At 38.1% G+C, this 21782-nt stretch overlaps 2 protein-coding genes across 3 annotated transcripts in view; both read left to right on the forward strand.

The window, feature by feature from the left end:
- LOC122670679 (nardilysin-like) overlaps nucleotides 1-8880 on the forward strand; it is a 75338-nt gene extending 66458 nt beyond the window's left edge. For both annotated transcript variants that reach the window (XM_043867641.1, XM_043867640.1), the window contains 3 exons: nucleotides 163-316; nucleotides 3638-3759; nucleotides 8605-8880. In XM_043867641.1, the coding sequence (XP_043723576.1) occupies nucleotides 163-316; nucleotides 3638-3759; nucleotides 8605-8845 (517 nt within the window). In that variant the 3' untranslated portion in view covers nucleotides 8846-8880. The remainder of the gene's footprint in view (nucleotides 1-162; nucleotides 317-3637; nucleotides 3760-8604) is intronic.
- Nucleotides 8881-19578: 10698 nt separating this feature from the next.
- On the forward strand, nucleotides 19579-20756 carry LOC122638380 (expansin-A2-like). The gene is made up of 3 exons (XM_043831309.1): nucleotides 19579-19732; nucleotides 19839-20151; nucleotides 20234-20756. The coding sequence occupies exons 1-3, from the start codon at nucleotides 19594-19596 to the stop codon at nucleotides 20535-20537; spliced, it is 756 nt and encodes a 251-aa protein (XP_043687244.1). The 5' UTR covers nucleotides 19579-19593; the 3' UTR covers nucleotides 20538-20756.
- Nucleotides 20757-21782: the final 1026 nt, after the last annotated feature.

The following is a 21782-nucleotide window of genomic DNA, read 5'->3' on the forward strand; positions in this document are numbered from 1 at the left end:
GGAAACAATTATACTTTGGCAAATAGCAAATGGTCCTAGTGCTAACCACATATTTCATGGTTGCATCAATGGAATTGGTGAATGTCTATGTGTTGTTAATGTATGAAAGTTTTGGAACAACCAGTTATCTGATATTTCTGTATGTTCATTTATGTGGAATAGGACGAAGGAGCAGCTTGGATATGTTGTTGAATGTAGCCCACGGATGACATACCGTGTACTTGGGTTTTGCTTTTGTGTTCAATCTTCCAACTATGATCCAGTCTATTTGCAAGGGAGAGTGGACAATTTCATAACTAGCCTGCAAAAATTACTGGTAAGAATCCTATTTTTTTGGCCTGTGAGGAATTCGAGTTTTTTACACTGTTCCTGACAGTCTGTAGGTTCTTGAAGAGTATGCATGTATTTTTCAGTGAAGCATCCAATGCGGTACCCATAGTAAATTTAGGGATACCTTGCCATCACATGTGGTAAAGTTATTGTACTTTGGTTGGTTGCTCACCAAGGTTTTAAGTATCTTTCCGTGTCCACCGATACTAACTGATACGTATTGTATCTTTATGGTCCGATACTAGACGGTATTGATACGATACCTAATTTTTTTTTTGGTATTAGTACATATATCAAACCTCATCCTTTATATATAATCACTTGAATGTGTTTGTCGCGTCGTACTTTGTTCTCCTTTTTATACATGATATATTTTACATATTACTCATTCATAGTGTTTTATGTTTCAAAACTGTATTTTGCATATAAGCATTTCCATATGTTTTTTGACCATTTCTGTACGTATCTAGTGTCTCTCTGATACGAAATGTCTCTTAAAATCACCCTTCTGATACGATACCCAATAGTGATACTTTAAACCCTTGTTGCCCACTATTCCTTTTTATTTATTTAATTTTTTAGGGGGTGGGGGCGGGGGCGGGGGGGGGTGGGGGGGAAAGTGTTTGCATACTTTGAATTCCACGTAAGAGATACCCTCTTAAAGAAATATAGAGAATTTATTCGCAAAAATTGAACTACCAAATGGATTTCTTATTCTTGAAATATTTCAGATTGATGTTTTGACCAAAAATCTATTTGTTAACTATTTTCATGAAATCAATCCGAAATTGAAATAAATCATACGAAATCTGCCCTAATTCTTCTTAATCGAGAATGTTAGAATTGTGTTGAGGCTGTCCAATGGTGGTTGAGTGGTTCACATTAAACTTCATTTGTCATATGTATACAGCTATGCCAATTGATTGTTAAATTTTTCTGTTTTTACTTTACTACTTATACAGGTGTCTTATGGCCTCTTTTTGTATGGTTTCTTGAAATAGTTTCTTAGCCCAGAAACTGTTCTGAGCCCCAAAACTAAGCATTTCCTATCATTTATGGGCTCCTATTTCTCTTTCTGAAAGTGGGATTATAAGAATGCACTTTTATTCCATTCTCAAATTCTGAAAAAGGGTTTCTGGCTTTCCAAGCTGAACATTAATGCGTACATGCACTATTTAGGGCTACTCGGTAAAAGTGCACATTTTATAACCAAAACAGTATTGTCTTGCTCCTCACCACTGCTATCTCTTCACAGTTAACAGTAACTCTGTGTGTGTGTGTGTGTGTGTGTGCAAATCTCCTTTCCCAAGCACTCCACCACCTCTCAGTTCTCTCACCACCCGTACCCCTTCTCTGTGCCTGTTTTCAATTATGCAGAGAGGGTTTTCTCCCACCCCTTTCTCTCCCACGGTCTCATTCAGGCCCCCCTCCTCTCTCATTTCGCTCTGATTTCACACCTTGCACCTCTCTCTGCAATACCCATTCTCTCCCCCAGTTTGACTTTTTTTTCTTCATTCCCCTTCTTTTTCTGACAAATTTTTTTTCCTGAAAAATATGTAGCATTTTCTTCAAATGACTAGTTACAAGGATTGGGACCCAAAACATTTCTTTCTGATTCAGGATGGTTTCTAAATCCTCTTTCTGAGAAACAGCAGATAGGGTTTGTGAGAATCAATAACAAAAAGTCCCTAAAAAATTTCTTGTTGATAAGAATAATGGTTTTGTGGACTGCTTCAGATCTGGTTCTGTCCTGTCTATCATTTACCGCATAGTTCAAATAGAATGGTCCTTATCTTTCCGCCAATCACTTTCTCAGTTGATTACTGTCAGTCTTTGAGTTGCTGTTTCACTAGTTTTGGTGTTGGATTCGATAGATTAGGGAGTTAAGAACTTACATGTGAAATTTCGAGTCTGTCCGACTTCATTTGGGTGAAACCCATCACTTGAAACCAACCTGGTTTCTCTGCCTTCTTCTTTCTATCGAGAGGTAGGAGATGACTCCCCTCCACCCCACGTTATCATCACTTAAAAGACTAGTTTCCTTTTTGCCCCTCGTTTGACCCTTATTTTCTTCATACCCTGTAGTTTTTATTATACCTCTTATTCTATAATTCCTAATTCCTTTGGTGCCCTTTGCCTTCATCTATCAAAGTGACCCTCTCCCATTAGATTAATTACGGTCTTGCCGTACTTACCCCTTATAACTTTAAAACTTATACAGTTTTGCCATTCCTTTCAATTGTTGAGCCGAGTGTTGCTGGGATGGGCCCATAGCGAACCCAACTAGGGTTTTGTAACCCGGGTTCCACATCAGCAGCTTTCTTCCTATGAATTATCAATTGTTTCTCTGTACCTGGTGTAGCTGGATTCAATCTGCTGCTGAACTTGCTTTGTCAAGCCAAGTCTTCAGCCTTCTCACTAAAGTTTACTGTAGAACAGGCACCAATCAGATAGCTGCTAGGATTTTGCCCAGACCCCCGAATCATTCTCAAGAATATTAGTTTTTAGTTTTCTGTTCTTGGATGTGTTGAGAGGGTGGGCATGTTTGACTTCTGTATAACCATCAGTTTGCAAATGGCAAGAAGTACATTCTCAAGTAGGCTGTTTATGTGGCAGCCATAGAACAGTCTTCGAGGAGTTATTGTAATGATGGTGTTGATAAAAGCATGTTGATTTGTTATTTACTTTGGATAGGAACCTTGTTACAGGTTATTGATGGTTGTGGAGTTAATATTTTTATGTTGGGTTTCCTTGTTTGAAAATCTTATTTTTAGTTTGTTAACATGTTTAAACTCAAGCTTGGTAGACATAATTGTTAAAAGTTATGGTGATTAGCTTGGAATTAATAGGTGAGCAAAGCAAGTAGTATTTTTCATTGTCAAATTTTTTCCCTTAGAACATGGGGGATCTAATCATGTACATGGAGTTACACTGTATATACTCAAATAAGTTATTTGGAGATTTATCTGTTGTTTAGTTGTGCTTATTTTACAAGCTCATTTCTCTTTATATTTTTCTTGGTCATTAAGTTGGTTGTTGCAGTCCTCTTCATCATACTCTTGAGTATATGGAATGTCTCAATTGCCATGCTTGTCTGGATTCAATTCAGCCAAGTCATGCATTAGATGTTGGTTGAGTCCAATCCACATTTAAGTTTATGATGATGATGATTACAACGGCAACAAGAAGAACGGAATCAAGAATAATAATAGTTTCTTCAATTTATGTTGGCCTTTTTCATTACTATGCTGAAGAAGTAGTATGTTGCAGCACAAGTATGTCTCTTACGGGTATTTTGCTCTTACAGGTTGAGCTTGATGATGAGTCATTTGAGAATCACAGAAGTGGATTGATAGCAAAAAAGTTGGAGAAAGACCCCTCGCTCACATATGAAACCAATCATCTTTGGGGTCAAATTGTTGACAAGAGGTACTATGCTTTTATTCTCTTTTAATGGAGATCTTTAATTGCCATCTTCAAAATAGAGTGTCAGATGATGTCGTGCAATCTCATGTGGGTTCAGCATTTATGGTCCATTGTAGAGTTTAGATTTTTGCATTTGAGTATATTGAATGAAGTATTGCACCAGATCCAATCCCTGGCCATTTTTTCCCCACAGTTTAATCTAATTATTCATCATCCCATGGAATGTGGTTAATCAAATGTTTATGATAAAGCAGTTAGATCTGCCTTGGATGTGCCAAGATTTCTGGTTGTATGAGTGCACTTGTTATACTTCCCAGGTCAAGAACAAAAATTGGATTTTCGGCGGTTTGTGCAATTTTCAACTTTCTAATGTTGGGATAATCTAAAAATTCCATAAATATTAATATGGTAAAACATTGTTAAAAACCAATAGTGCGGTAAAATATTCATTTGTTTTTGATGTTCAAAAAAATATTTTTATAAAGAGCGATTTTGACAACATTCGCACATACCAAATTAAGTTTGACCAGTACATAACTCTTTCAATATAAATCAGATTTAAGCAATGTTTTACCATATTAAGATTTATAGAATTTTTAGATTGAGAAAAATCCCAGCATTAGAAAGTTGAAAATTGCACCTATTGCCGAAAATCCAGTTTTTGTTCTTGACCTGGGGGGTTGACTTTTTATCCTTTTGGAAGTTGATTTTTTAACTAGTTTACTGGATTCAAATAGGGGGTATTTGCTTATCTATGAATAATATCTTAAGTAAATGTTTGTAAAAAATATAAAAACATTTACTTAAATGATATTAGGCATAAATAAGTGTCTGTATACTAAGGTTTGCATAAGTAAGTGTTTGTATGCCAAGGTTTCCCACCGAGATGACTGAGACCACCGAGATCTCGGCTAAGACATTGTATCTCCATTTTGTCTTCAATCTCGTCTCGGTTTTTGAAAAAACTGAGATATTACCGAGATCTCGACGAGTTCTTGAACTATGCCCACCACTGAAACCCTTGAGGGTCTGAGTCTCTCTCGCCCTTGTCGAGACTTTCCCCTATCTGTTCCCCCCACTGACTCCTTCTCAACTTTCCCCTTCCTAGCTCCCGACTCCCTCTATCCCTCTAACCACTCTCTGACCTTTGTTTCCCTCAAACCACTCTCCATCTCCTCTCCCGTTCCCCGGATTCTCTCTGTTTGCCCCTACCCTGCGTTTTTTTTATTTATTTATTTTCCCACCATCTCCCTCTCAGCTCTCAGCTTTCCCCTCCCCAGCCCTCGACTATCTCTAAACCGTCTCCTGTACTTTGTGGCCTTTCCCTCCCCTCCCCACCATTTCCCTCTCCACCGACTCCCTCTTGGTCCTACCTACCCACGATCTCCAACACTGTTTCAGCTCCCGATTCTCTCTGCCCCCTTTTTTCTCTTATCCCAATATTTGATTCACGTTAACCCTATCCTCGTGCTATTTGGAGACCTTCAGACCTCCATTATCTTTGCCTCCTTCTATTCTTCCTGATCCCTCTCTATTGGACACTCTGATCCCCCCAACATCCCCCATCAACGAATCCCTAACCACCCATCGTCCAACACTTTCCGATACTGGTAAAAAAAATGCCTCCAGTAGTGCGTTGACCCACATCACGCCGCACCACCGCCGCTATCACACAGCCCTGGTAAGAACTGCGCCAAATCGACTCAGTCTATCCTGGCAGTGTGCTGACTTACATCGCACCGCATACTCGGCTGAGCTACCCTTGGTCACTGCTGTGGGGCTCTCCTCACATGGAGGGATCCATGAGAGAGATAATCTCTCTTTCTCTCTTCTTCACAACCACTCCATCGACAAGGATGGAGCCAAAGTCAAGCACATTAAATGGGAGGAATTAGCAACCAGCCAAAAATGGGTTTGACTATTAAAGTGGAAGAAGAAAACATGGAGAGGGTGTTGCACCGCCAGCCCATTCTTTCTTCAACTACCGCACCACGATTAAATGAGGGTGGTTAAATCCCCTTCCCTCCAAATATCTATATAAAGGGGGAGGGAAAGAACTCGATAGACTCAACAATTGAACAATATACAAGTTCAAGAGGTGAAGTGAACTGTGAGTGAGTGATTACTTTGTGGAATGTTGGGTTTTGTATATTCTCTTCAAGGGTTTGAGAGTGTGAGTTGAGAAAGGGGGTGTACAAGGGGTATCTAGTTTTGGAAACATGGTTGGGTTTGACTTAAATCCAAGAGTTTTTACTTATACGATTATTTTCTCAGTTCTCTCATAGTGAAGAAGTCCCAATTACGCCCATAGATGTAGGCATTGCCGAATCACGTAAATACTTGTGTTTGTGAGTTTGTTTGTTTTTATCATTTTATGCGCTCTTTGTACGCTTTCACTTTGTGCACACGTGGGCCCCACAGTTACTATTCACGTGCTGCCGAATTTCTTCATTTTTCTCCCAGGTGGGCGAAGGGTTTCTGTATTTTCCCATCAAGAAGGATCTCCATATGGTCTTTATTGACCTGGAGAAAGCCTATGACAAAGTTCCTAGAGATTTAATCCAACATGTTCTAAGAGAGGGGTGTCGACTATTGAGTAATTATATATAGATATAATTAAAGATATGTATGAGGAAGGACATGCATAGTCTAGGTCTTGTACTAGGTATGACCTCGGATAGAGCCTATTGGAGGGCAAGGATCCATGTAGCAGACCCTATTTAGCTGAGATTTTTGACTTGCTGGGTTGTGCCTTTTTCCTCTTTTATCCTTCATTTTTCTTTGGTTTTTACATCTGTCATTTCTCAAATTTTCACTTCTCATCTCATTTCCCTTCCCCTCTTTTTCTATCTCATCATTCTCTTATTTTATATAATCCTCAGTTTTACCTACTTTGTTTGTTTGGATCCATGTAGCCGACCCCATTAAGTTGGGATAAGGCTGAGCTTCTTGTTGTTTGTAATTAAAGATATGTATGAGGGTGTGGTGACTAGTGTGAGATTTGTGGGAGGCCAGGGCAAGGAATTCCCAATTACGATTGGGTTACATCAAGGATCAGCTCTAAGCCCTTATTTGTTTGTGTCTATCATGAATGAATTAACCAAGAGCACTCAAGATGAGGTCCCGTGGTGTATGCTTTTCGCTGATGATATCATTTTTGGTGGACGAGACAAATGTAGGGATTAACGCTAAGTTAGAGATGTGGAGATCAACCCTGGAAACAAGAGGCTTTAAGATTAATAGATCAAAGACAGAGTATATGAGGTGTAACTTTAGTCACAGTACGATGGATAATAACATGGTGAAAATTGAGGATTGAGAGATAACGCAAAGTGACTATTTTAGATAATCGGGGTCGACCATAAATAAAGAAGGTGACATAGATGATGTCTCACAGAGAATTAAAGTGGGATGGATGAAGTGGAGAAGCGTGACTGGAATGCTGTGTGATCGACGTATTCCTTTAAAGCTTAAAGGAAAGTTCTATAGGATGTTGTCCAACCGGCTATGATATATGGGGTGGAATGTGGGGCAGTTTAGAAGTGTCATATGGAGAAGCTATGTAGTAGAGATGAGGATGTTAAGATGGATGTGCGGAAAAAATAGGAAGGATAAAGTAAGGAATGAATGTATAAGAGCTGATTTGGGAGTTGTCCCGATCAATGACAAGCTCCGAGAATGTCGTTTGAGGTGGTATGTTCATGTTCAACTTCGGCCTGAGGATGCCCCAATACGGAGGAGTGATCTGATTCCGATTGAAGGAGCTAAAAGAGGTAGGGGCAAGCCTAAAATGACCATTGGAGAGGTTGTGAGGAATGACATGCGTAGTCTTGGTCTTGTAACAAATATGACATCGGATAGAGCTTATTGGAGGGCAAGGATCCATGTTGCCGACCCCATCTAGCCGAGATTTTCCCGACTTCCTGTGTTGTGCCTCTTTCCTCTTACCATTTCTTATGCTTTCATGTCTTCATTTCGCTTACTTTCAGTCAGTTTTTCCTACTTTGTTTTGCAAGGATCCATGTAGCCGACCCCATTCAGTTGGGGATAAGGTTGAGTTTGTTGTTGTTGTAATCACATCTACCTTCAGATTGAATTTCTGAGTGTACTATGCCATGCAATCTTGAATTCCGTCAAGCCTAAGCTTTGACAGCAAGTGGATCATGCATTTGATGTGCATTAACCAGAGCTTGCAATTGGATGTTCTGGTTTCATTAACAATGTGTCTCTTTGCTCTCCTCTTCTCATTGACTACCTGGCCTTCTATTCATAATTTACTCTGTTCCTCCTCTTACTTAAAATCAAATTCTATTGTCTAGGGCTGAAACTAGTACATACTTCTTTAGAACCATCAGAACATTGTATTCTTCGATGCCCCCTCAACCCCCTTTCTCCATTTAAGAAGGTAGGTGTATTGAATTTGTACCTTTTATGTCCATGAAAGGTTCTGGTTTGGGTTTATGAATTCAAGTCAGAATTTCAATGACTGGACTGTTTTATGTTTGCTCTGCTTTTGAAGTGTATATGCTAATTCAAAACTTCCTGTTATACTTGAGTGACCTTTATGAAACAATAATTTCTTATTTGAATCAAACCATTTCATTATAATTGTGTGTGTTGAGAACACTAGATGCTACAAATTTGAGGATCAGTCAAAGGTTTGGAGAACCACTTTTGATCGATAGGATTCCACTTTTCTCTCTCTCTCTCTCTCTCTCTTTTTGGGTGGTACGGGGTGGGGTGTGTGGGGGGGGGGGGATCACATGTTCATAGCCATTAAATCTCTTGGTTGGATCATTTGTTGCACAACCTTTTGGTTGTTGAAATTAAATACTCTTGCTTCGTCAGGTACTTGTTTGATATGTCAGAAAAGGAAGCAGAGGAGCTCAGAAGCATTACCAAGAATGATGTTATAGATTGGTTCAATGAATATTTCAGACCATCATCTCCCAAGTGTCGAAGGCTAGCAGTTCATGTGTGGGGTTGCAACACTATGGAAGTGGATGAAACACAAGTCAAGTCTGTGAGGAGGATTGAAGATGTTGATACCTTTAAGATTTCTGCAGATTTCTATACCAGCCTTTGCTAAATGAATGGCTTCCAATTGTTAGACATGATACCAATCAAAGCTATAAAATATTGTCAGGAGGTTTGATAATTGTATTTGGTGAGTACTTTGTAGCATATTTCTCAAAATTGAGATCATTAGGACTCACTGCAGATTCTTGTAACATTACATTCTTAAGGTCTTTTGTTGGATAATAAATTCATTTATTTGATTTTTTTATGGAAAATTTTCATTTATTTGATTGTTTAATCCTTTAACCTTCATTTATTTTCAGTTATTACTTTCCTTTCCTTTCAAACTTTTCAGTCAAAATTGTTGCAGCTTAGGAAGAGAATGAAAGAAAAATAGGTTGCCATGATTCAAAGAATGCGGTCTCTTTTAGTTTAGTGGCCTGCTTTCATATGAAGATGCTTGAATTCAATCTGTACCAGGAGGTAGATCTAAATTTCGTTCAGCACTGCCGAGGGGAATGAGGATGTTAACTAGGGTTTCAAAAATTGGGATTGGATCGGCTTTATCTGAGTTCGATCCCAATTCTAGCAGATCTGTCTCAGCCGATTTCCTTTTCAAAACTAGGGTTTAAGGCATATTTGGGCTGATTCTTATCGATTCCTCACAGATCCTGACCAATTCCGATTTGAATCCCGATTCATGGTTTTATCTGATGTTAACCTAAAGCATGCATGCCATGTCATTGTTACATTCCATTCAATTCCCAACCCCTTCAAACTTTTTACGGATTGTAACTTGAACCATCAACAACTCAACCTTTATACCAACTAAATGGGTTCGGCTGTCACTTGAAGTCTTGAACCATCATCTTGGAAAATTGTCCAGCATTTACATTTTACAATGGTGGAATCCTGAGGTTTTCTGGTGTGTTGGTTACTGCACTGGCGGCTGAATTATGCACTTGAGGTTGATGGTTAATTATTATTATTAGGGAGAAAGAACGTTAACCGGTGCTGGGTGTGTGGGTGTATACCTGCACACAAACACAGCCTGGCGTGAAAATACCGCCACACTTCTGGGGAAGGTGGAAAGGTCCAGCGGTGCGGCGGTCTTTTTGCATCGCACTGTTTGGGCACATTACATGCCCAAACACAGAACCGTTTAGCGTTCCTTTACAACTAAAGCCTGATTTGCTACGATAATGGTTTGATTTTTATACCTTATTTCAGTGAAATAGAAATCAAACGAAATTGAAATTCTGAAATAGGTCCTCTCAACCTATTTCAGAATTTCTATTTCATTTGATTTATATCTTGCTCTTTAATAAGATAGGTAAAGTAATAATTTCATGTAAAAATTAGAACACCACCCTTCTCCTAATGGTTGCACCACCACCACCCTCTTCCAAAGAAAAATAGAGAATCTATTCGCAAAAATTGAACTACCAAATGGATTTCTTATTCTTGAAATATTTCAGATTGATGTTTTCAATCCAAAATTGAAATAGAAATCATAGACAAATCAGCCCTAAGAGGCCATGAGTTCAACACTCTTTAGGGCCTATCTAAAAAGTTGGGGGAAGGGGGCGATGTTCTCTACTTGGGAACATACGGGGGCATAAGCTGCACCCACACACATGGGGTGGGAAAGGGTGGCTATTTCAGTCATTCAGGGGGTGGGCCGATCATTTCACCCAACCCCCATTTGTCTGGGTGCATCCTGTGCCTAAGTACAGAGAAGATTTTCCCTTAAAATGGGAGAAGGCATTCGTACATAGGAGATTCTCCCATCAACTCCGTCAAATAAGGGGACATGAGTATTTATGTCAGCTCGAATAAATATTTATGCCAATCTTTTTTTTTTTGGTAGATATTTATGCCAATCTAATTGCATTAAATGCCGATCGTGCACATGCATGACCATACATGAAAACTTGTGAGAAAAAAAAAAATCAATTGCATTTCCTACCTTTTATCACATATTCTTTCTTGTATTTTTATTATTCAAAATTATACAAAGAATTATATTCATTTATCATATTTCTTTGTTTTGTTATGACACTTTTATAGACATTAATTTGATTCAAAATTTTAAAATAAGGAAAGGTATTGGTCTACCTGTTCTTTTCTTGGCTTCCAAACATAGCCTAAGGGCATTTTTTTTGGACGGCCTATCCATAGGGTGTCTAGAGATGGATAGATGAGCCATCTATTTTCTACTCCATTAGCAATAATAAATATACACAACATCGACCCCTAGAGTCTAGACATTTGGTTTGGGAACTTTTCATTACCAGAAGGTTCTTAATCCACTTGCACCTGCCATTTGGTCTGGTACATGTTTGTAAAAACCGAACCAGGCATTAAACCATTTAGGTTGATCCGTTTAGGTGGTTGGTGTTGGTGATGAGATCAAGGTTCTAGATATTGGTATTGCTGGAGACCCATGCTGATATATAAACAGGGGTGTCAAAAAAACCCTGCCAGCCCGAACCTGCCCTGAGCCCGGACAGGGCCAGGCCGGGTCTAGGTTGAGGCCTGCCTGTATTATATAATATATATTTAAAGAACATATATAGAGCGTGCCTTTGTGCAATGGTAAAGGTTTATCTATTACGACCAACAGACCAAGTGGTTATGGGTTTAAGCCTAGAAGCAACCTCTCTCAAAAAACTCCCTTTTTTGATAGCCTGGATTTTGTTAGTTTCACAATTCAATGGACCAAGATATTCAGGCCAATCAGGGCCAGATCAGGTCAAGCTTGGGTTTAGGTTAGGGTTCCTAGGATTGGACTAGGGTTTAGGGCAAGCCTAGTCCAACCTGACCCGTTGATACCCTTATATATAAAAAAATGATTTTTTTTTTAAATAACAAAAATGCCCTTTTTTTAAAAAAAAATTCTCAAATCAATCACATACAGTCAATCCCTAGTTGGTTTCAGTATCAATCTTGATATACATAGCAATCGATAAGACACTCGATACCATGTTTCAGAACCTTGTATTTAGGAGTGTCAATTTTCAAGTTGAATCGGTTGGACTAATCGAAACCGATCAGGTAAAATTGGACCGAATCGAATGCTTAACGTTTAACTGATAGAAAATTGAATCAGATCAAAAACCGAATCAGAACCAAAAAATTGATACAAATATAACAACAACAACTCAGCCTTATCCAAAACTAAACGGGATTAGCTACATGGATCCTTGCAAAGACTAGAAAAAATTGGAAATACAACATTGGTAGAATTCATGAAAACCCACCTAAATAGGGTCGACAACAGGACCTTTATCCCCTGAGGTTCGCTGGCCGATATGGTTGTGCGGTTCCTCTCATAGGGGGGGCTGAAATGACCATTCCACCCCCTGACCGAATACACTGCCTGAGTGGGGTCCATCCCCTTTTATTAGAGGCACTAGGGAACCGTACCGGGCAGGGGAACCGCAAGTGATAAAAATTCGTCGGCAACATGGATCGTTGTCTTAATCCAAACATCTCTATTCGAAGCCATGTTTGAGAGAAGGCCCAAACTATGCATGTCTTTCTTCACTACTTCTCCTAGGGTCATTTTAGACCTACCCCTATCTCTTTTAGATCATTCAATCTGAATCAGACCAATCATCTGCACTGGTGCATCCTGAGGCCTCCGTTGAACCTGACCACGCCACCTCAAACGAGTCTCTCGTAGATTATCATTAAAATAGGTTACTCCCAACTCAGCTCTAACATGGCCATTCCTAACTTTATCCTTTTTTGTCTTGCCACACATTCATCAGAAACTCCTAATCTTCGCCACACTTATTTTATCTACGTGTCGCTTTTTCACTATCCAACATTCTGCACCATACATCATGGCTGGTCTAATGTCAGCCCTATAAAATTTTCCTTTGAACTTTATAGGAATACTTTGATCACACAAACCGTCCCTTGCCCCTCTCCACTTCAACCATCTTATTTTAATTCTTTGGGGAAATTTCATCCTCTATATCGCCTTCTTTATATACGATAGAGCCCAAGTATCTAAAAAAATCACTCTCTTTATTATCAATATTGACCACCTCATCAACTGTTTTAGTGTAGTTAAAATTGCACACCATGTACGTACTCTGTCTTCTTTGTCCTATTTATCTTAGGATCTTTTGATTCCAAGGTAGATCTCCACAACTCCAACTTGATGTTAATCCTTGTTTTTGTCTCATCTAATAACACAATATGATAGCTAAAAACATACACCAAGGGATCTCATCATCATATATGTCTCAAAATTGATGCAAATAAAAACATATTATAAAGAAAACATGTTTTCTTATTTTAATTTTAAAGTATATATAACAAAAATCGAAAACCAAACCAGTAATAACTCAATAATGGATTGATAGGAACCCATTAAATCAATTCGATAAACAACCAAACCAAACCAGACCAAAATCACCCAAACCCAAACCAAACTTTATCTTAATGGTTTGGTTTTAATCTGGTCTAATATCAGACTAAAACAGGTTCAGTTTGCTCGAAATCGAACCGAACCGAATGATTGACACCAACTTCCAGTCATGAGATTGGGGTTTGTTTGGATGCGGGGGTAGCATGTGCTCTAAGTTGTACTCTTGTATGAGTATGACATATTGACATATATATACATCTACATAGCGACAATCTCCACACCGTCCACGTCTCCACGTCATCCAAGGACGTCTCAGAGGTCAGTTCCTGACAGTCAACAGTCAACACTATGGCATGGCATGTAATAGCACACATCCCAGCACGAGTCCAATCAATCATAGAGATATGTGCGATACAGTCTAGCCGTTGGATGCCCTCAGACACTCCCTAGGCGCTGCATTTCATGGAGAGAAGCTCGATGCAATAGCAGATCGCTGGTGTCAGGCAGCGGCGAAACCACCACGTCTCTCGTCCTTTCCAAAGTCTGTCAAAACTTCTATGCAATCCCAACACTACATGGGCTTCCCAATGCTGTAAAAGTATCTATGTAAGGATTCGAGTGAATAATGTATTTTCGAATAAGTTTGAGGGTATTTCTATAATTTTATGTTTTTTGATGAGGTTCATTCCCTATCGTATGGTTCGTAGTATCGGTTTCGGATTGACGAATTTGCCCGGATCAGGTGATATCGGTTAAGATCGATCTCAATTCTTGGCCAATTTGATATCGATTTACTGGTACGAACCAAGGGTGAAAAGGTCATAAAATCAATGAAAAGGTATAATTTTTATTGAAAACCAAGGGTAATTTGGGTGAAACGGAGTTCATGCTCTTCTGTCCGATTTTTATTTATTTATTTACTTATTTAATCGGATCAGTCTTATTTTTGACACCCCTTTCAATATAATTGGCTCAATCCCAAATGAGTAGATGAGGTGGCTAAAATTTCACACAATATGTGAGTTTATTCCTTCTTTTTTTTTTTAATTTATTTATGTTCTCTCTCTCTCTCTCTCTCTCTATTAGTTTTAGTTTACGGTATCAGATCGAGTATCTGTCAACTTTCAAAACTAATATGATTATCAATATAGATCACTCATATCGAATAAGTTTTCCCCTGATTTTTTTAAAATTTGATTTTTTTTACTGCTTTATCCCTGATTTGTACTGTTTTATTAATACAATATCAACATGATATTGGGATCAATGGCTAATGATAGTGATACCCATTCAGGTGATCCGATACCGATACCTCAAATGATAATATATGTATATGTATATATATATATATATATATATATAACACATTTACCCATACATGAATTTATGGCGACCAGGATGGTAAGCTACTAAGCTTAGCACACAAGCCCTTTTTTATAAATTGATAGGACACCTCCCTAAAAAAAGTCTTACCCAATGGACCCAAATTCCAATGGAAGCCATTCCCATGAGGAAGAGACATAAAACCAACAGTTAGGCCGACACAGAATCCTCAAGGAAGGGTCATTCATCTCCCAATGAAACTCACATGGTGGGGTAAAGGTACTAGGCATTAGGGTCCCTCTCCTCTTTTAAGTCTTATCTGACCTGAAAATATGGCTACCTTGAGTTCACCTCCTCAACTGGGGCCGTTGGCAACTGCTATCAATTTGTGACCTATCATGTTAACTACCCTTAGAAAGCAACAACTACCAAGTTAGAGAGCAGGGTTCTTCACCAAAAAGAACAGGGTTAAAAAAAACCCGAGATCCGAATCTAATCTGGTTTCGATTCGGGTCCTAGAATGTGGAAGGTATCGGTGGATCTGGGAGACCCGATTTTGATTTTTAAATCTCTGTAGAAGGGAATTTAGCTCGTCTTTAGGGAGCCCAACATGCCCATGGTGCTGCCAATCGTTGGGCTGTACCATACACATCTCTAGGCGTGTATCGAGATGTGTGCGGCACAGTTCGACCGCTGGATGCCCCCTGACAGCACCCTGGGCATTGGGCTCCCTGGAGATGATCCTAATCCATTAGAAAATGGAAAGTGGAAACCCTTTCATTGGGTAGGGTACAAAGAGAGGAAGATGGATGGGTGTCTTTGGGGGGACCCTAAAACCTATCCTTGTTACTTGTGTTCTTATCAGTCTAAATGTACCTAACAAGTGGATTACAAAGGGACAATCCCTTGTGAAGGGTCTTTCCTTGGCCCCTAACCAACAACAGTGAAAGATAAAACCCACATGTCCTTCTTGTGGATGTGATTTAAAGTCTCTGATGAATAGAAAATGATGTATGGGGTTTCCTTCCATATTGTCCCAGACAATCTCTAGTCTGTTCTAATCTAAATGGAAGAATGAGGGGCAGAAAAACATGGGAGCTTTTCTTTGCCTAACCATGGAAGGTATCATCTATTTCTTTGATTCAAATTGTTCAACTATGAACCCTTTTAATTTCTGTGTTTTTTTTTTTTTTTGGTAAAAACCCTTTTTAATTTCTAGTTCTATGACAAAAGTAAGACCCCAAGATTGAAGATTAGTACAAAAGTAACTCATCAAAATCTGACAAATACAGTAAAAAATTTGACCAACATAAATAACATTAATGTGTTATGGACTTTTGTGTTTGGGGGGTGGGGGTGGAATAGGTGGGTTTGCTATAGAAAGAAACTACTTATGATCTATTAGCTAAAAGTCATTAATCTCTCTCTTGAATAGATAAAGTCAGTTTTGTTGAGTGGTTGGGGTCATTGGATGAAATAACTTCTCTAGAGATTGCAATATTAAAATGGACCAATCATCCAATTGGCCTAAGATTTATGAAGAATTTCTAAACTATTTATGATATAAACGTGTGGTTCCACCTTGAATATAGTGGTACAAGGTCTATAGACCTTGATAACACTGTGTCCATGGCCATTTTAGTTCATTAATTTCATGTATTCTTGGGGAAAACATATGGTTATTTTTGGTATCTTTCAACTAAAATGGGGAAATGATATGTTTTCTTAGGGTTGATAAAGTGAATGTGCTCCATGCCCAAAAATGGAGGAGGGGTTTAATCCCATATTGATTAGGTAGTGTGTTATTATTTTGGACTTCTGACTTTGGAAAAGGTCTTTCTGCCCTGAAGCTCGGACATTTAGATTAAACATCTTAGTTCAACATGTAAGAATAATGGGATTAATTAATTATTCAGGTTGATTAGTTGGTGAGAATAAAATTGTACAGACTGGTTCGATTCATTCTTCAGTTTAAGGATACATTAGTCCAACTCATTATGATTGAGGATTTAAGGTTAGAACAATATCATATATACTATGTTTTGGTTCCCTGTATACTTCATTATATTCTTCTCCACTCTACCACAAGAGAGAAAGAGAGAGAGATAGTAAAAGGATGTCTGAAGTACTATGGAAGATTCTGATCAAGGTTGCGTTTATTAAGTATTCGGAGCAGGGTTTTCTAAATTTTTCATTATCAACATATGAACGATATAAGGTACGCCCAATCTCTTCTCTGTTAATTGTTACATCGTATTCTAGTTTCACTGTTTGATTTGAGATCGAGGTTCCATCCCAAAAATTATTTTCTAACACAACAAAGTCTTGAATCGTAGACTTAAGACTCCAAGAAAGATATCTCTCCATAGGGATCTCTCTACCTTGAAGTTTAGACTTTTAAATTAAATGCCATTAACCCATCAAAGTCTATAAAAATAGAAGATACTCATAAGAGAGAGAGAAATCTAAGGGGTAGTTGGAATTGAAGGATGTTTTATCAAAGATTCCCTTTTCAAAGCAATCAAAGGGACATGGGAGAGCCCTAGAAACCTAAGTTTGTTTTTTTTCCTTAAGCCAAAATCAGATTTCTTTATCTACTCTGTTAGTTAATTTGTAGATTTCTATTTTATTGAATCCCCAAAGTACTGAAAAGGATGTATGAAAATTAGGACCCGCAATGACCGGTATTTGCATGTGCTCCTAACATGGTAGGGCCTTAAACAAATCTTCTCACCTTTCCAAATCAAGATTTGGGTTTCCCAAACAAAAATAGTTTATAAAATAAAAGAGAAACCCATACACCATTTTAATAAATTATTACAAAAGGCTGCGGATTCAAATTAAACTATTATTTTTTAATCTAATCACAATTAACTAAAAATAAAATTAAGTATAACAAAATTAAATTATAAAGTACTAATAATTCCACATTTTTTTCTAATTAAAATAATTAGACAAAGATACCTCTCTACATCAAATTTTGTTGAAACCAATGAATTAGAAATACCCACATGTCTCGCAAATAATATATTACGTGCACCGACAATTTATAGATTGACATTTTCCATTGGTTGATGTTCATATCTTAATAAATAGTTTATTAATTATCTTATCTTTTAATCTAATTGGACTATTATCATGGATTATTTATTTATTTGGCTAAAAAGAACATAAGCCTTTCAAACTTTAATCAATTTGCTTTTATCTATTTATCTGTGTACATTCGGCCGCCGTTCAATTTTTTGTTAGTCATCCATTTTCTTTTTCTTTTTTCCTCCTTATTTTGGTTGTAACTATACATTTATTTTTAACTATTTTACAAGATTTCTAATTGTAATAAAAATTAGAGTAAATTACTCTGATCTCCCCTGACCTTTGTGACAAATACACGAATCTTCCTGTGTGTCTAAGAATTACTCAAACTTTTCCTATTTTTCAAACTTCATTGTTGAGACTTAAAAATCTCCTCCATAAAATTGGATCACATTTGTATGTACTCAATGCCACTATTGGTGTTAATTTCAACAATAAATGATGGTAGTTTTATAAATGTAAAGGTTTCTATGTATTTTCTTTTAATATAAGAAAAATAGGAGAGGGTTCCCCGCGATGCTAATGTGGGACGAATCTCTCACGATCACCTCAACAATAGTAGGGAGAAAGGTAGCATCATTGGGCCCACATGATCATGGTAGAGGAGAGAAAATAAAAAAATTCCTTCATTTGATAGGAGAAATAGTACATTAACGTTGTGGGAAAATTTTTCCCAAAAAATATATTAAATTTAACCTCCATCCCTTAATTGCTCTAAGTCTCAATTTCATTCCTAAGCATCATTTCAAGAATTGGAATTGGATTGGTTGACCATGATTGATCTTGATTCCAGCCAATTCGACATGTTCGATTTTTGCCAAGAAACCCTAGAATCCTTGAGTTTTCATATTTGAAGGCTAATTTTAGGGTTCTTCGGATCGATTTGATCTGAGATCTAAATTCACAGGGACCAATTCAATTCCCCATTTTGCATTCTAAATCTTTGCTCCGTAGTGAAGCAAGAGAGTCAATCTCATAATCTGCCTATTGACTTGGACTTTCACATTTGGGAATTTCTAATTGATACCAAAGGTGACAAATAATTCGTAACTTTATTTTTATTTTATTTTTTTTGTTGTTTACTATATCGCGAGTAAGGGTAAAACAAGACCGAGATTTTTAAAGCCCTAATCCAATCTTGTCGGGCTCAGTCCAACCCAACTTTACCCTGATTGACCTTGATTTTTGCTAGGGCCGAGTTGGTCTTGATTGACCCTTCACAATTTCCTCTCATTTTTTCGTAAAATATATATAATTAAAATTTTTTCTTGAAAACCGACGATGTGAAATCCGGCAATGGCACATCAGAACCGCCCTCTGGCCCCCTCCAACCAGAAGCCTTCCCTATCTTTTATTTTCTTTAATTTTGTGTTTCTAGTGGGGCCTACCATCCACGTCACCACCATACTAATCAAGCCGTGCTTTCATGGGGCGCAGATCATCCAACAGTACACCGACACGTAGCCCCACATTAGGTTACGTAGGATTCCAATCACATGATTCCCGTAGCATTCCATAATAAATGTCTTGTCGGTCCCTATTTCCAAAACCCTCGTCAGTCGTCCCCACCTTCACCTGAAAAATAAAAATTAAATAAATAAAGTCTTCATCAATATTTCGTTAGAAAAAAAATGAATAAATTAAAATAAATAAATAATTTATTTAATAAAAATAAGGTGAAACCGTTGAGAAGCACATGTGCGGGCTGGGGCCCATGGGCTTAGCGGTTGGTATTCGAAATGGAACATTTGCATGTGCACTTTGATTTTCCCTAATTACTTACTTCACATCCGTTTCGTGGCTTTCGCCTTCTCCAAAGCCACACCCCCCCCCCCACCTCAAACGTCAGAACCGCTACTTCTGTCTCTTTTATCCACACCTCACCCTCACCCTCACCCTACCCCTTCCCTCCCCTTCTCTTGTATAAATCCACACCCTTCAGCCCTTCACTTCCTCATTCCTCACCATCCTTCCTTGTTCTCTTCTCTCTCTCTCTCTCTCTCCTTCCCCTGTTTCAAATGGCCATTATCACCATTCCTTCTCTTCTGTTCTTCTCTCTCTTCTCCTTCTCTTTACAAACAACTTATGGAGATTATGGAACTTGGGAAGGTGGCCACGCCACCTTCTACGGTGGTGGTGATGCTACCGGCACAATGGGTAAGCTTCAGAGCTTTTGATTTTAAACCCATTTGAAGCTTTCTTTTTTGGTTTTTTAATTAAGTACCGTTTGGTATTCTAATGGGTTTTTTGGTAATTATTGCAGGTGGAGCTTGTGGTTATGGTAACTTGTACAGTCAAGGATATGGTACTAACACTGTAGCTCTAAGCACTGCTCTGTTCAACAATGGCTTGAGTTGTGGAGCTTGTTACGAGATGAGATGTGATTCTGATCCTAAATGGTGTCTCCCTGGAACCATCACCGTCACAGCAACTAATTTTTGTCCTCCCAACTTTGCTTTATCTAACGATAACGGTGGGTGGTGTAATCCTCCTCTTCAACACTTCGACATGGCTGAACCAGCTTTCCTCCAAATCGCTCAATACCGTGCCGGAATCGTTCCCGTCGCTTTCAGAAGGTTAGATAGAACTTTCAACGGTTCAGATTTCTCCCAAAAAAAAAAAGATTCGATATTGACGTGTATGATTTCGATTTTGCAGGGTGCCTTGTGCGAGGAAAGGAGGTATAAGATTCACAATCAACGGCCACTCTTACTTCAACTTGGTATTGATCACCAACGTCGGCGGTGCAGGGGATATCCAATCAGTTTCAATCAAAGGGTCTAACACGGGTTGGCAAACGATGTCTAGGAACTGGGGCCAGAACTGGCAGAGCAACTCTTACCTTAACGGCCAGAGCCTCTCTTTCCAAGTCACCACTAGTGATGGACAAACAATCACTAGCTATAATGTTGCTCCGGCCGGTTGGCAATTCGGTCAAACATTCGAAGGCAGTCAATTCTAGACGACTCATACCGGTCCGGTTCGACCAGTTTCCTCCTCTAATTAATGAGGGAGGAACTTGTATATCTTTTGGCTATTGATGCTGAGGTTGTTATAGTAACACCCGCTGGGCCTTCTTTATATATAGGAAATATAGTTAGTTAGGAATCTAGTTAGGTCAGTTATTGGTACCTCGTTGGTAGCTTTGTTGAAAATTGAAATCAAGGCCAAGTGTATCCAAAAATAAAAAAAAGGGTTTTGGACTCTAGAGAGAGAGAGAGGATTTTAGTCCCCAGTGCAACTTGTTTGAAATTATAGAAAAAACAAGGGCATGAGAGGCAAAAAATAAATGTAATTTTCATTTCATTATGATATCTTGCATATGTTTTAATGCAAGGAGTGTCATTTATGTCATTGTAAAAAAAAAAATTACTATATGGATATGAATTTGATTTCTTAATTTTCCGTGATTTGCCTTATGACCCTTTTATATATTTTTTTATGAGAAAGGGTTTTCCATGATACCAACGTGGAGGAAGAATCTATACGCCACATTGACAGTGTAGAGAATTGTATTATCCACATGAGTCAAAACAAGAGAGTGTAATATCGATATGAAAGTGATTTTTTTATTTTCCATGATTTGCTTTATGACCATTTTACATGTTTCTAAGAGAGGGTTTTTCACGATACTAGTGTTGGAAGAAGAATCTAAACGCCACATTGATAGTGTAGAGAATTGTATCATCCACATGAGGCAAAACAAGAGTGTCGTATCAATATGAAAGTGATTTCTTAATTTTCCATGATTTGCTCTATGACCATTTTACATGTTTCTAAGAAAAAGGGTTTTCCACGATACTAGCATGGAAGAAGAATCTAAACGCCACACTGATAGTGTAGAGAATTGTATCATCCGAGAATTGTATCATCCACATGAGGTAGAACAAGAGAAAGTGTCGTATCGATATGAAAGTGATTTCTTAATTTTCCATGATTTGCTCTATGACCATTTTACATGTTTCTAAGAGAAAGGGTTTTCCACGATACTAGCATGGAAGAAGAATCTAAATGCCACATTGATAGTGTAGAGAATTGTATCATCCACATGAGTCAGAACAAGAGAAAGTGTCGTATCGATATTAAAGTGATTTCTTAATTTTCCATGATTTGCTCTATGACCTTTTTACATTTTTATAAGAATAAGGGTTTTCCACGATACTGTCATGAAAGAAGAATCTAAATGCCACATTGGTAGTGTAGAGAA

The sequence above is a fragment of the Telopea speciosissima genome, chromosome 8 (assembly GCF_018873765.1).
Source record: "Telopea speciosissima isolate NSW1024214 ecotype Mountain lineage chromosome 8, Tspe_v1, whole genome shotgun sequence".
Taxonomy (NCBI): domain Eukaryota; kingdom Viridiplantae; phylum Streptophyta; class Magnoliopsida; order Proteales; family Proteaceae; genus Telopea; species Telopea speciosissima.

Coding starts and splice junctions, on each gene's coding strand:
- LOC122638380 (XM_043831309.1), top strand. CDS start 19,594: ATGGCCATTATCACCATTCCTTCTCTTCTGTTCTTCTCTCTCTTCTCC. Junction 19,733..19,838: donor TGATGCTACCGGCACAATGG/GTAAGCTTCAGA, acceptor TAATTATTGCAG/GTGGAGCTTGTGGTTATGGT. Junction 20,152..20,233: donor GTTCCCGTCGCTTTCAGAAG/GTTAGATAGAAC, acceptor TCGATTTTGCAG/GGTGCCTTGTGCGAGGAAAG.